Source organism: Macrobrachium nipponense, chromosome 4 (assembly GCF_015104395.2).
Source record: "Macrobrachium nipponense isolate FS-2020 chromosome 4, ASM1510439v2, whole genome shotgun sequence".
In the NCBI taxonomy this organism is placed as follows: domain Eukaryota; kingdom Metazoa; phylum Arthropoda; class Malacostraca; order Decapoda; family Palaemonidae; genus Macrobrachium; species Macrobrachium nipponense.
Genome location: NC_061100.1, coordinates 93385973 through 93401048, shown reverse-complemented (window position 1 = coordinate 93401048; position 15076 = coordinate 93385973). Strand labels below are relative to the sequence as shown.

Here is a 15076-nt window from a genome sequence, read left to right as displayed (position 1 = left end):
TAGAGGGTTATTGCATAAAACAGAATGTTGCTATTAGCTAAGTCGTTCATAGTATTGCCATAGGGGGACAGCACTGTAGACCTACACTGAGCCATCAAAGCGCTACCCGCAAAATTTGAACTTATTCTGCAGTCAGGTAGAAACTCATAGCTATATAATTACTGGGTAAGTATATACAAAATCTAATTTTGTTATAGAAATATCATATTATTATAGTTGTTGTTTGTAGATCTTAATGTTATTCTTCAGGGAAATTTTTTTTTCTTTTAAAATTAGTATGTTATTGATTTAATTATATTCTATATTGCAGGATGTACACCAGTAAAATGTGGGCGTGTTGTATTTGACTCGGTAGTAACTTTATCAGAGGTAGAGGCGCTTCTCAACATTGCCCACCGAGGTTTGTCCTTAGGAGGCTCTAGTGGAGGTGCTTCAATTCTAGATCTACATTCAGGAGCCCTGTCACATGGAAGTGATTTTATTAATATCTATAAGCTTGAGGAAGCTAAGAATATTTTCACTACTGAAGATTTCAAAATTTATAGGTAAATTTTGGTATTAGAGTTTATAAACTTACTGGTTAAACTGAAGGTCTGATCATGTGGCCTGACCAGTACTTACTATTAATTTTTGTTATTAGAAATAAATTGAATTGAAATTTCTGTTACTATAAGTGATGTTTCTAAGAGTCCCTTGGCATCACTGGTCATTGAAGGCAGTATTGTAATGGTAATGAATATACATATAATTTAAAAAAATAATAGGAATAATCAGTGTCTGTATTCTATTCCAGTTATTTTGCACCTGAAAGTCTTTTGTTCTTACAAAGCACTGTATAGTATACAAACCTTGTCTTATGTAATAGTAGTGTCTTCAATATGCAGGCTGGTTTTGTCATTGAAACTGAACACAATAATTATAGGTATGCTTGGTGTTCTTTCACAGTTTAATTAATTACCAATTGTTCCTACACAGTATACAAACCATTGGTCCTTTACAATACAAATTACTTCAGCACAGCTGGAAAACGGCCATTTAACTTTAATCAAGATGCTGAAGTCCCCCCAGTCGGTATGCACTCATTTTGCTTTTGCGCTCTTCTCCTCTCTGCCTGCCGTTTGATCTTGTTTACAGTTTGCCGTATTGTTAGTTCAGTATTCAGATACTATATGTTGTAGTTCTTACTGATATTTGTAAACCCTATGATTTTTTCAAAAATGATCTGTCAAACTGGTTTTAACATTACTAAGGCAATGGGCTAGACTAGTGTTTTCACCTTGCTTATATGTTTAGCTCTATGATGTATATTCTCTCAGAATTTTATTTTCTGGGGGAGAATTTTATTCCTTTGCATTACAAAGGAAAGTTTATCTGCTGAAAATTTCCTTGGCATTTGTAAAGTTTTAGCATTTTAAGATGTTGCAGATCTCGGTGTCTAGGAGTAAGGGTTCTGCTGCAAGTATTGCGCTTGTATGTTGCCGATTGTTCTTTGTTTGACACATCAACAGGCGTGAAGCAATTGTTATACAAGTTCTGATGCTTGACACAGAGAGAGAGAGAGAGAGAGAGAGACCTTACCTTACAGACCTTACATCTTGTTCGGGTTGCCCCAGGTCCCTCAGTGTAGGGCACCTCTAATGTCTACCAGAGAGTTGCTAGTACATCTTCCGGTATATTTTGCATCTTCCAATCTTGGATGGTCTGGGATGCAGTTTAGATATTTGTCGAGCTTATTCTTAAACACATCTACGCTCACTCCTGATATATTCCTCAGATGAGCTGGCAACGCATTGAATAGACGCTGCATTATCGATGCTGGTGCGTAGTGGATTAATGTCCTGTGTGCTTTCCTTATTTTTCCTGGTATAGTTTTGGGCACTATTAATCTACCTCTGCTTGCTCTTTCTGATATTTTTAGTTCCATGATATTTTCTGCTATTCCTTCTATCTGTTTCCATGCCTGAATTATCATGTAGCGTTCTCTTCTCCTTTCTAGACTATATAATTTTAAGAATTGTAGTCTTTCCCAGTAGTCTAGGTCCTTAACTTCTTCTATTCTAGCTGTAAAGGACCTTTGTACACTCTCTATTTGTGCAATATCCTTTTGATAGTGTGGGTACCATATCATATTGCAATATTCAAGTGGACTACGAACATATGTTTTATAAAGCATAATCATGTGTTCAGCTTTTCTTGTTTTGAAGTGCCGTAACAACATTCCCATTTTTGCTTTACATTTTGCCAACAGAGTTGCTATTTGATCATTGCATAACATGTTCCTATTCATCATCACACCAAGGTCTTTAACTGCTTCCTTATTTGTGATGGTCTCATTATTAGGTCCCTTATATGCATATAGCTTTCTTTCTCTGTCTCCATAATTTATTGATTCAAATTTATCAGAGTTAAATACCATCCTATTTACCTCTGCCCAATCATATACTTTGTTAAGGTCTCTTTGTAGAGCGTTCCTATCTTCATCACAAGTAATTTCTCTACTTATTCTTGTGTCATCTGCGAAACTACTCACTACCGAATCCTTAACATTATTGTCTATGTCTTCAATCATAATAACAAACAGTATTGCAGCTAACACCGTACCTTGCGGCACACCGGATATTACCTTGGCTTCATCCGTAGAGAGAGAGAGAGAGAGAGAGGCAACTGTTATGCAAGTTCTGATGCTTGAGAGAGAGAAAGAGAGAGACAGACAGACAGACTCTCCAGATAATGAAAGGGTTCTGTGACAGCAATGGTTTTGCAATAGAAGTCGAAGAAGAGAATAATTTCATTGTCATCATCTTCACCTTTCTTGGTGCTTTCCCACGCCTTCGGGCTTGGAAACCGTGTTGTGGGTCTCTCTGAGACTCTGCAACACCGGAGGACCAGATGCTTGGGTCTCCTTAGATACAAGTTGAAGAGGTAACCTGTGTCACTTATGCTAGTTGCAAGAAATTTTTTCCCGGACTAGTATGTACTTCCGCCCATATTTCTTCACACTCGGGCAGAGGGAGCAGTCAAAACTTGTCTTGTACATGACTCATAAGCATGAGTGCGTGATCCTCTTATGAGAATCGTGTCTCTCCAGGTACTCTGGTTTCTTTGAAACCTCAAGTTTCCTTTACCATATTTGGTATACTCCTCTGCTCAAGTTTACTTAAGTCACTCGAGTAGAGAGAGCAACTGATGATCAATTTTCTCTACTCGGGAGCTCCAGGTGTGAGACTTGTATTACTGGGTACTCATGTTTTCTTGCAACCCCAAGTTACCCTTAGTAGTATCATGGGGTTACCTCCATGCACTAGTATATCCTTCTGCTTGAGTTTCCTTGAACACTCTAGTAGCTATTCCTGTTGTTCCTGCTGCCCCAGCTGCTCCTGCTGCCCAGGTTGCTCCTCCTGCCCCAGCTGCTCTGGCTGCTCCCTTACAGATAGGATAAGCTGACCGCCATCATGAAGATGTCGAAAAAGAAATAGAAGAGGGGTCATAAGGTGTTGTGTTCATCCATCTTTGACTTCATCATCTGTTGCCTCCTCCCCCTCTAAGGGGCTGCCATCTTCCACAGGGGAAGCAATGGGATCTCTTGTTGGCTCTCCCTTGGCCCTCGGGCTCCTGAACTGATTCACATACCCACCAGTGAGCACTGGTTCTTCTGACACTCAAGAGGAGACTCCCAAACTCCCCAAACCAGCAATGACAAGTCCACTTCCCAGTCTGGTTTAGGTACAGAGTGAAAGTGGCGAAACATGTAGGTGTTTCGTCACTTCCTCCCAGTACCTCTTTGAGTGCTCTGTTAGGTTCCCAACCCAATGGTTCAGACTTGAGGGTCCGAGCACTCGGAGACACAGAAAGGAGGTACCCCTGTCCAGTCTTCTCCTCACCAGGAAGTCTCAGGCTTGACGAAGACTGGAGCACATCAGGAGGACTCCGCAAGTTCACGTCAGCTGATACCCAAGCATTCGACTCCAGGCAGCCCCTGATTGTGTTTGCATGATCAGCCCTGCTCGCCAGAGCAAAGTGCTCGGGTTGTTTGTGTGAACCTCTCCATTCTACTCAGGACAGCTCCTTGCCAAGCCATAGGCATTTTCTGTGACCCATGTTACTATTGCCACCTGCCTCTCCTGCTAATTCTTCCAATAGGACAGGTAGGAATGCTCAGTCGCCCTCACCTGTCCTTCCCACCTGGAGTCTCACCGGGAGGCATAAGTTGGACAGGAGGTTCTCTGATGAGATTGCTGCTTCTTATTGGAGTTTTGACACGAAGGCCTACACCTTGGGTTTGGTTTTCGGACAGACTCAGTCATGTGCCCAGTTGGTTGAGGAGGGATCTTAGGGGTCTGCTGAGGTTCTCCTTCCTGTGGGGAGAGTAGATTGGGAGGACCACGCTCTGAAAGAACCTGAAGGTCCTCTTCCCCAGGAGGCAGATAGTACCCCCGAGATACAGATGATCTTTGCAGAGGTCATTGTGCTGATTCGTCAGCACAACGATCTCAGGGAAGAGACTGTGGCCTCTTCTGTGGGTCATCCTTTGCTCCTCAAATCTTTTTTCGGTCCGAAAAAGGAACCGAAAGCTTCGGTGGGGATACCATGGCCTGGCCTTTCTGAAGGAGTACTTGTTCATGCGGATAACTTGTGTCTCTGCAGGAGAATTCACTTCGATCAAACCACTTAGAGAAGCTTCTTCCTCCTCATCTGCTTTGACAGCGCTTCTACACACCCTCGGAAGGGCCACTGCCACCTAAACGGGTTGACCTGGACCTGGTATGTCTGGGCCCAGGTCTTGCTGCAGTAGCTTGCTGTGGAAGGGGTCTCCCTCTTGCAGCAAGAAGCAGCGAGCCTGGAGGCCACCACTATGGCAGCTCTTCAGGCAGTCTCCTGGTTGGATCTGTGGTCCTTCACAGTATCCAAGGTTGCTGCCTCCTCATGTTCGATCACCTCTGAGAGGCCTCCATCTTCAGAGGACTGTGCCATTCTGGAGGTAGGGCTTTTTTCCTTCCTGGCTCACCAGACAGCAAACCTGTGGACTTGTAGAAAAGATGCACCTTCCTGAAAAGATGTAGGGAGAGGAGGTTGAGGGAGAGAGGTCACAATCATTATCTTCATCTGCTGTCACCTCCCTGCCTTATTTTTTGGATGCTTACTGGGGAAGACAGAGATCTCTTGTTGGCTCACCCCAGTCTCTGCTCCTTCATTATGGGACCACCTTGACGTGGTGAGGGGGCTCTCGAACCTCAGGAATCTCTTCCCAGGTTCAAACCCATGAGTTCCATATGACATTATATATTTTCGAGTTAACTTCTGTGGACTTTTCCATTTTTGCCAAAATTTTTGAAAGCAAATAAATGAGAAAATATATCATGGCTTAACGTGGAGTTAAATCCAAAGCTAAATAGTGAGAACTGTGGTAGATCCATCATCTACCCGACAATGTTCGGACCTGTTTTTCAGGCAGAACTATTCTGTGGAGCTGGACCACGGATTCCAGGGGGGCCCTGGTTCTAGGAATAGAACTCTCGGCATTCTATCCAGTTTGCCCGTAATGTTATTAGGATGGGGATAATTATATTATCATAATACTCTTAGTCCTAGCAAGCGGGTTCTGCTTACACTTGGGCCATACTAATCATGTTATGCCATCCCTTTTTTGGGGTAAGGTAGGGATGCGGACATTTGGGAGTCCTTTCTCACTTGTGCCATTGGCGGAAGATTCAACTTCGCGAAGGGCCAATGATATCTTTTCAAGATTTTTTTTTTTTTTATTATAAATCTCATCTCAAATTTATGAATACTGAAATAAATGATTTGAGTACCCCTGGGCCCCATGATGGAAAAACAGTTGATGACTATTGGCACATCACTCCTGAATTTCCTTGGTACTACCAAAGTAGTGAAAGTACTATAAATGATACAAAGGAACACCCTGTTCCAAGTAAAGCAGCAGAGCCAGAAAATCAAATAGGGTCCATAAATAAAAAAGAAACAAACAAAAATAAATTGGTAAACTCCAATATCGTAACAATGGAACCATATATGATGAACAATAATTCTGAATTAGAGACAAATAATCCTCCCAACAATACAGAAATATATAAAAATCATAATAGACAAGCAACATACATAAAACAAGGACCAAAAAGAAACAAAAATTACTGACTTTATCTCACATTGGTACATTTTGATGACCTCTTTGGACCAGATAACTGGTCAAGATTTCTTGTCCTCAAAGCTGACAACAAAATCTCAGCAGCAAGACATGGAATGCAGACACATAAAGGACAATGAATGGCTTATCCAAGTAACCAATAAAAAGCAGTCCACTGCCTTTTTAAGTATAACAAAAATAAATAATATAAAAGTAACAATTACAAGCCACGAAACATTGAATTATGTACAGGGTACAGTCATCCTACCCAATAGCGAGCAGGAACTTCCTTCAAAACAACTACTGCTAGACTACTTAAAATTGAGATATAACAATATTCACAATTTAGAAATATACTCGATTTCAAGTAGGAAAGACAAAAATAAAAATATCAACATTGCCAAAATAAAATTTACAGGCCAAGACCTACCATTTAAAATAAAAATTCTTGGACAAAATAGAGAAGTTTGTCCTTTCATTCCAAAACCACTACAATGTACACAGTGCTCAAGTTATGGACACACATATAAAAAATTGCCGTAACAAGGCAATATGTGCAGTCTGTGCATCAGATAACGATACCACTAATTGGAACTGTAATCAACCAAAATGTATTTTCTGGGCTCGGCCGTGTCGCTCCGTGAAATATGTTCCTTTAGCGCTATTTCTAAGGTAAAATATTGCTATAATACCAGAGAACTGCTAAATTGGACATGCCAGAATATTCTGACTCCCTCACCTTTATTAAAAGGTGTCGGTATGAATCTCGGGCGAGCGAAAAACACTACCACAGCAGCCTCTCCAATTAGCCTTTTCCACATCAAAACCCTTTAGAAAAGGGGAGCCGTGCTACGGCTCACTTCCTGCTACCGCGTAGGTAGCGTCAGTGACGTCATTCCTTTGATAGCCATTTCGAGAGACACACGTAATTTTTGCACTCTAATATTCTCTGCTTTTTGGCTTGTGTTTTTACGTTATGGATCGTCAATCTGCTTCTACATCCAAGTTAAGTTCTGGTTTTTTGTTCGACACTATTTAGGGAATGATTTTGACCTTCGTGGTCCTTTTATTTAGGGTCTTGTTTGGCGTCGCCTTCGCTGAGGCGGCTGCGCGCCGCCATTACGGCGTTCCCCTTTGTGTCGTTTCGGTTTCGCGTGGTCTTCCATACTTCCTGAACCGAGTAGTATATCAGTACACTTTATTTGCCTTTTCTTGGATGGCAGTTTTGTCGATCGTGTATATGTTTTATGTTCGTTGTTTTTGTTATTTTCGTGATTTAGCACGGGGGTTTCCTTTCGAGCACGTGTCTTTGTTTCGTGCCTCATCCGGTACCCACCGTTATAGTTTTACTGCATTTCATTAGGATTTTATTTTGTTTGTTTTCGTTATCATGCCTACCCTGGCCGTCTGCCCTACGGTTTTGTTTATATCGTTACGGCAATAGGCCAGTTCTGGTATAGTCCTGGTTAGGGCCATCCTTTTCGGGTGATCCTGCCTGGTTGTTAGGCGAATTGATGTTCATTTCTCTTCCCATCTATTCTTTTTTCCCTTCCCCTATGTTAGAGCATGATTTTACATTAGTTTTAAGTATTTATTATTTATTTGTGTATGTTTTTCTTTGGGTGTTCATGTCAGCTAGCCTACTACGTAGGTTTCCCCTGCGCCTTCCTCGTGGTCCAGTAACCGCGGGGAGCCGCTGGGTCACATGATCGTCACCCCTCCCAACCTGCCTTTTCCCCCCTCCGCTCGGGGCCCCCACAAGGTGGATGCTTCTCTCGCTCAGGTTGTCGCTGACGACCGACCCGAGTCCCTGCGGGGGGTGTGTGGAGGAGGGCCTCTCTGGCCTTAGGTCGGTGGGTGTCACTTCTCAGCCGACCTTACTTCGGAGTTGGCGGTAGTCCGGGCGCGCTCGGCTCCTCTCGCCTCTCTGAGTGTGTTCACCCTCCCGCCTTAGACATTCCCTCCCCGCATATGGCGGGTTTGCATTCCGGCATCTTGTGGACTAGCCCATCACGTGAAATCTAAAGAATGCTCGTTTTACCAATATACTACAGAACTTCAGTTGTTAATAAATAGGACAGGAATGTCAGCCATGGAAGCCAGACTTGAGCTGAAAGTAAGAGGAGTTAATATTCCATCCAAAATCCCCACCTTTTCAAATGTGACTAAAAATCAAGACATCAAGCAGCACAATAGCAAACAAGATAATATAAACATAGAAACTAAATTTCATACCAATGATACTGAAACCCAAAATAAAAGTGATATTATAACAACCAATACTACCACTAACATAGATGACTCAGTTATCCATGGAAAAGAACTTCCAATGAAAGAGGAGTTAAATAATAATAATAATCGAACTGACAAAAAGAAAAGAATACTGGAAGGAACCCCAGCTAAGGGAAAAAAAGTAAATAATTGAAAATTACAATCAATCCAAAGAAACTCCAACCACAACAGGAGAATTTTTTAAAAAGATATTATACTAACCTCATCACAAGTGGAAATACACAATTACCCTTAATCTCAATCAAGCAGCCAACATCTGGACAGTAAAGAAACAATTAATCAATTCCCATCAAATAATACTAATGAAAACCATACCATTAAACCAAACCAAAATATAACTTATCACCCCCCAACCATCCACAAGACCCAAATATTCTATTAACAACAACAAAACAAATAACCCCTCAAACCAACAGTCCTTATCACTACAGAAAAGGACCAATAGAATTACAAAACCAGAAATTTCTAAAGCTAGATCAAATACTTCTGAACCAATAATTAACATTACCAAACATGCTTCGTCTTGTGGTTGTAATAAATGCTTTGTAAGTACATATAACCAACTAACTACCAAGACAGAGGACACAGTACAAAACTGTATAGACAATTTTACTAAATTAACCCTTAAACTTCGAAGCGGTATTTTAAAAATCGTCTCCCATATGCCAGGGACGTTCTCAAGTGAGCGCCGAAGCGTAAAAAATGTTTTTTTCAAAAAATCACAGCATGCTTAGTTTTCAAGATTAAAGAGTTCATTTTTGGCTCCTTTTTTTGTCATTGCCTGAAGTTTAGTATGCAACAATCAGAAATGAAGAAAAAATATCATATATAAATACTGGGATATATGACGGCGCCAAAAAAAAATTCATATATAATTGTATACAAATCGCGCTGTGAGCAAAACGGTTAAAGCTAACAAGTTAATTTTTTTTGTATTGTACAGTAAATTGCAATAATATTGGTATATAACACATTGTAAAACGATCAAGGCAACACAGAGAAAATATTATCACAAAATGATGTATGAATTCGTAACGTAAAAAAAAAACAGTTTTTGCAAAAATTCCCATCCAATAAATCGAAATATTGTGCTAGAAGACTTTCCCTGTTTGTTGGCAAAAATGAAGGTAATTGATTGAATATTACTAGACTGTAAGTATTGTAGCTTACAATTGCATTTTTCTACCATTTCGGTCGAGTTGAAGTTGACCGAAGGACGAAATTTTTCTATTTATCGTTATTTATATGAAAATATTTCAAAACTGATAAAAGCTACAACCATGGGTTGTTTTTTGTGGTATTCTACATGAAATTGCACACATTTTCATATATAAAACTTTATGTAATGGCTAATTTAAAATGGTGCAAACATTACGACAATCGGACAAAAAAAATTTTGATTTTTCGGAAGAGTTACCGCGCGGACGTAAGGAAAAAGTTTATTTCATACATTCACCATAAATCGAAATATTGTGCTAGAGACTTCCAATTTGTTGCAAAGTAAAGGTAAATGATTGAATATTACTAGAATGTAATAGTTTTAGCTTACAATTGCATTTTTTTACCATTTCGGTCGAGTCAAAGTTGACCAAAGGTTGAAATTTTGGCACTTATTATTTATATGAAAATATTTCAAAACTGATAAAAGCTACAACCATGGGTTGTTTTTGTTGTATTCTACATGAAATTGCACACATTTTCATATATAAAACTTTATGTAATGGCTAATTTAAAATGGTGCAAACATTACGACAATCAGACAAAAAAATTTCTGATATTTTTCGGAAGAGTTACTACGCGGACGTAAGGAAAATTTTTTTTTTTTCATAAATTCACCATAAATCGAAATATTGTGCTAGAGATCCAATTTGTTGCAAAATAAAGGTAAATGATTGAATATTACTAGAATGTAAGAGTTTTAGCTTACAATTCCGTTTTTCGACCATTTCGGTAGAGTCAGTTGACTGAAGGTTGAAATTTTGGCACTTATCATTATTTATATAAAAATATTTCAAAACTGATAAAAGCTACAACCATGAGTTGTTTTTTGTTGTATTCTACATGAAATTGCACACATTTTCATATATAAAACTTTATGTAATGGCTCATATAAAAAGGTGCAAAAATTATGTCAAAGTGACAAAATAATTTCTGAGATGTGTCGCTGATGCTTTTTAGTGCAAGAAGAAAGAAATTCGTGCTTGCGCGCCTGGGTAACGATTGTAAACAAAACAACGCCTTGATCCGTGAGCTCCCAGCATCCCCCAAGGCACTTGATTCAAAAGTTTTCGCCTAGTAGGCCTATAACTATTTTTCCGCGAATTTAAAAAAAAAAACTTTTTTTCGTCTACGTACCATACGTCCAATCGGCACCCGACAGACAATTTTCATCGACGTTTAATACGTCCAATCGGCGTTAAAGGGTTAGGAGGTGCCCTTTAACACACCAACATGAGAACGAATTATGTTCGGAATCCTTAAAATACAAAAAGGAAATTATAAAATAAAAAATAGACTTATTAAACAACTGCAGAATCTAATAACCAACATACAAATACAACGATTAAAAAACCACAAATAAATTCAAATGCATATAAACTACATAAAAGGCAAAGTAAAATCAGCAATCAATTTACAGAATTTAACACCAATTCCTCCCAACAATGGAATATAAATGGTCTCTAAACCCGACTGCGTCTGGGTGAATTACAAAGAATCATACGAGACCACAACCCAATGTGCTATGTCTACAACATATAGGAAGTAACCCTATAAATATCCAACACTATAAAATTGCCTGTTATTCACCAACTGACAGTGGAAAATTAGGCACAGCTATATACGTTCATAATAGCATAACATATGAACCTTTCGACATAACATCTATGCCATACCAAATAACATCAATTAAACTGTATATGCCTGACAAAAGTAAAATCACTATGTGTAATTTATATAACCAGCCAAATTTCAATGAAAATGTTAGTGATTTTTGTGAACTTATTAGCTAAAGTATACAGGAACCCCTACTTATAGTAGATTTTAATGCACATAATCCATTATGGGATACTAATAATCCCACTGACACATCCAGAATCAACATAGAAAAAACTATAATGAAACAACCTGTGTTGTCTCAATGAAAGCTAAGTTCCAACATATTTTTCAAATACACACCTAACCTTTTCCTCAATTGACATTTCATTATGTTCAAATGATGTAGCCGAGAAATTTGAATGGAACGTCCTAGATGATTCATACACAAGTGACCATTTCCCAATCATTCTGAACTACTTTAGTAATATCAAAATATTACCACCTACAAGATATAATATCCAAAAAGCTAACTGGGATAAATATTTCCTATACACTCGAAACATACCACCATTCCTACATAATGAAGATCACAGTACTGCATGTGAATCCTTCTCAAACTTCATAATAAATGCTGCAGATAAAAGTACGTATTCCAAAAACCAAATCACATTTCACAAAATCCCCTGTCCCATGGTGGAACCCAACCTTAACAACCTTAAGTAAAATAAAACATATATTGGGACGCAATCTTAAAAGACTCAAAATTTGCCTTAAATCACTCAACAAAATGCCCTATAATATAAACATATTTAACAAACATAACATTAAACCACTATATAACAAATATACAGCCAAATTTAGAAAAACAGTAATAGCTGAAAAAATTGCATCATGGAAAGAATATGTCTCAAACATATCTTCAAACACATCCACAAGGGATATCTGGCAAAAGATAAGGAAAATCAGTGGAAAACATATAAGACGACCAAGAAATGCAATACATTTAAATGATACATTTGAATGGAAAAATATATCTTGACAGTTATGAAATATCAAATATGATTGGAAAGCATTTTGAAAACATCAGTGCTTACTCCAGCCTAAATATACATTTTCAAAATATCAGAAAACAAAAAGAAAATATAATACTCAATTTTGAAACTCTTTGAAGACCTGGAATATAATTATATTTTCAACTTGGATGAACTAGATAGTGCCATCAACTCATGTCATCCCTCCGCACCAGGATATGATAAAATATCATTTGAAATGATAGAAAAATGAGCTTCTATAGCTAAATCATATTTATTAAAATTTTATAATAGTATCTGGCTAAAACGTGTCTTTCCTGATAAATGAAAACATCCCATAATAATTCCAATAAATAAACCAGGAAAGTATGCAGGTAATCCATCCAATTATAGACTGATATCCCTAACAAGTTGCCTATGCAAAATCTTAGAAAAAATAGTTATTGCACGATTAACATATGTAATAACCAAAGAATCCATTTTAAACCAACACAATCTGGTTTTCAATAGCTGGCAGATCAACCCTAGATCCCTTAACACATTTAGAAGATCATATCAAAAAAGGCTTTGAACCAAAAAAATTAACAGTATCTATATTTTTTTATATAGAAAAAGCATACGATACAACATGAAAGTATAACATCATGCAAAAACTCCACTCCAAGGGACTAAGAGGCCATTTACCAATATTTATTAAGAACTTTTTAACAAACAGAACTTTTCAAGTAAGAGTAGGAAATTCCTACTCGGTAACCTATAAACTGGAAGAAGGAATCCCTCAAGGTAGTGTCTTGAGCTGTACATTGTTTGCTTTAGCAATCAATGACATTACTATAAATTTACCAAGTGCTGTAAAATACAGTTTATATGTTGATGACTATTATTTACTATACGAGTAGTAATTTGAGATATGCTCAGAGAGTTCTCAGTACTGCCATTTCAAATATATGCAGTTGGACAAATTCAGTTGGATTTAAATTTTCAAATGATAAAACAAAAGCAATCGTCTTCTACAAAGACAAAAGATGGCTGAAGAACCAAACAATCAAACTTCACTCTTATAGCACTGAAATACAATTTTGTATAAAAATCAAATATCTAGGAGTGATATTTGATCAAAATTTAAATTGGAAAGAGCACATCAAATACATTAAAGCCAAGGGCATCAAAGCCCTTGCCATATTGAAAAAGTTATCACACACTAATTGGGGAGCAAAGCGAGACATTTTATTAATGATGTATAAGGCAACAGTCTTATCCATAATAGATTGCTGCTGTCCAATATATTCATCCGCCTCAGAATCTGCATTAAAAACTCTCAATGCAGTGCACCATGAAGGCGTGCGATGTGCACAGGAGCATTCCGATTGTCCACAACGAGCTCGCTTCTGGTAGAGGCAGGTGTGTTGCCCTTGAATTTGATAACAATACGAAGAGGTCTTTCACTGCAAGCGGGATTGTCTCCTGCAGCTGACTGCTTTCAAAACTGTAATCCCGTAACAGAAGTTAATAGTACTAGCTCTTTCCAAAAAATACCTAAATACATAATGAACTTGCATAACATAGATCCAATTTTTCACCCACCAATGGAATTGCCACTACCGTGGATTTTAAAACGAATAAAGATATGTACCTCCCTGTCTTACCTACTTAAAAAGCAAATGACAAGTACAGAAATGTACTGCCAACATGCTTTGGAGCACATTAGAAGAAAAGGAAACAAATTTATGGTATATACAGACGGCTCCAAAAATAATGTTGGAGTAGGAGCATCTGCAAATTCGAAAAATGTTAATCAAAAGAAGCCTACCTAATAATATTATCAGTATTTACTGCTGAAGTCACAGCCATACAGATGGCTCTTGATATGATATCTGAGGCAAAAGCAAGTGTGTCTGTTATTTTCAGTGACTCACGTATCGCTATAGATGCTATAAGACAGTACAAATCAGTAAACCAAATAGTGCAGGAAATGCAAATAAAAATTCATCAACTCCTCCAATCAGGATTATCAATAGAAATATATGTTGGATCCCAGCACACGTGGGAATAAAAGGAAATGAAAATGCAGACACAGCTGCCAAATTAGCCTGCACTATCCCTCCAACAATTACACATGCCCCAGTGTCAGACTGGATAACATCTGTTAAACCATTGATTTACTAGGATTGGAAGAGAATGGGCTTCAGTGCCCACAAATAAACTTAAAAACATAAAAACTGAAGTGTATGCATGGAGGACATCCTCACAGGAGGAAAGATCAAAAGAGGTGATCCTAACCAGGCTCGTTATAGGACACAAAATTCTCGCATGGTCACTTAATGTCAACACCACATGCTGACCCAATAAAGTGTAATAGATGTCAAACACCCATGACAGTACAGCATTTACTTGTTGAGTGCCCAAATTGGACCCAGCAAAGATCAATATATCTACGGAATTCAAAAATGAAAAGTATTCTGGCTGAAAGCAAAGATTTTTCAATTAATAACATCATAAATTTTTTTCTGGGCTCAGCCGTGTCGCTCCGTGAAATGTGTCCTCTTTAGCACTATTTCTAGTAAAATATTGCTATAATACCAGAGAACTGCTAAATTGGACATGTCAGAAGTCTCTTGACTCGCTCACCTAAATAAAAGGTGTCGGTATAAAACTGGGGCGAGTGTTAAACACTACCACAGCAACCCCTCCAATTAGCCTTTTCCTCATCAAAAGACCCTAAATACGGGGAGCCGACCCATAGGTCACACCTAGCTACCCTGTTGAAGGAGTCTGTGACGTCATTCTTATCGAT

General features: G+C 38.3%; 1 protein-coding gene across 3 annotated transcripts in view; it reads left to right on the top strand.

The window, feature by feature from the left end:
* LOC135211023 (2-oxoglutarate and iron-dependent oxygenase domain-containing protein 3-like) overlaps positions 1 to 15076 on the top strand; it is a 235341-nt gene that overhangs the window by 155608 nt on the left and 64657 nt on the right. For all 3 annotated transcript variants that reach the window (XM_064244053.1, XM_064244052.1, XM_064244054.1), the window contains exon 5: positions 311 to 545. In XM_064244053.1, coding sequence (XP_064100123.1) covers positions 311 to 545 — 235 coding nt within the window. The remainder of the gene's footprint in view (positions 1 to 310; positions 546 to 15076) is intronic.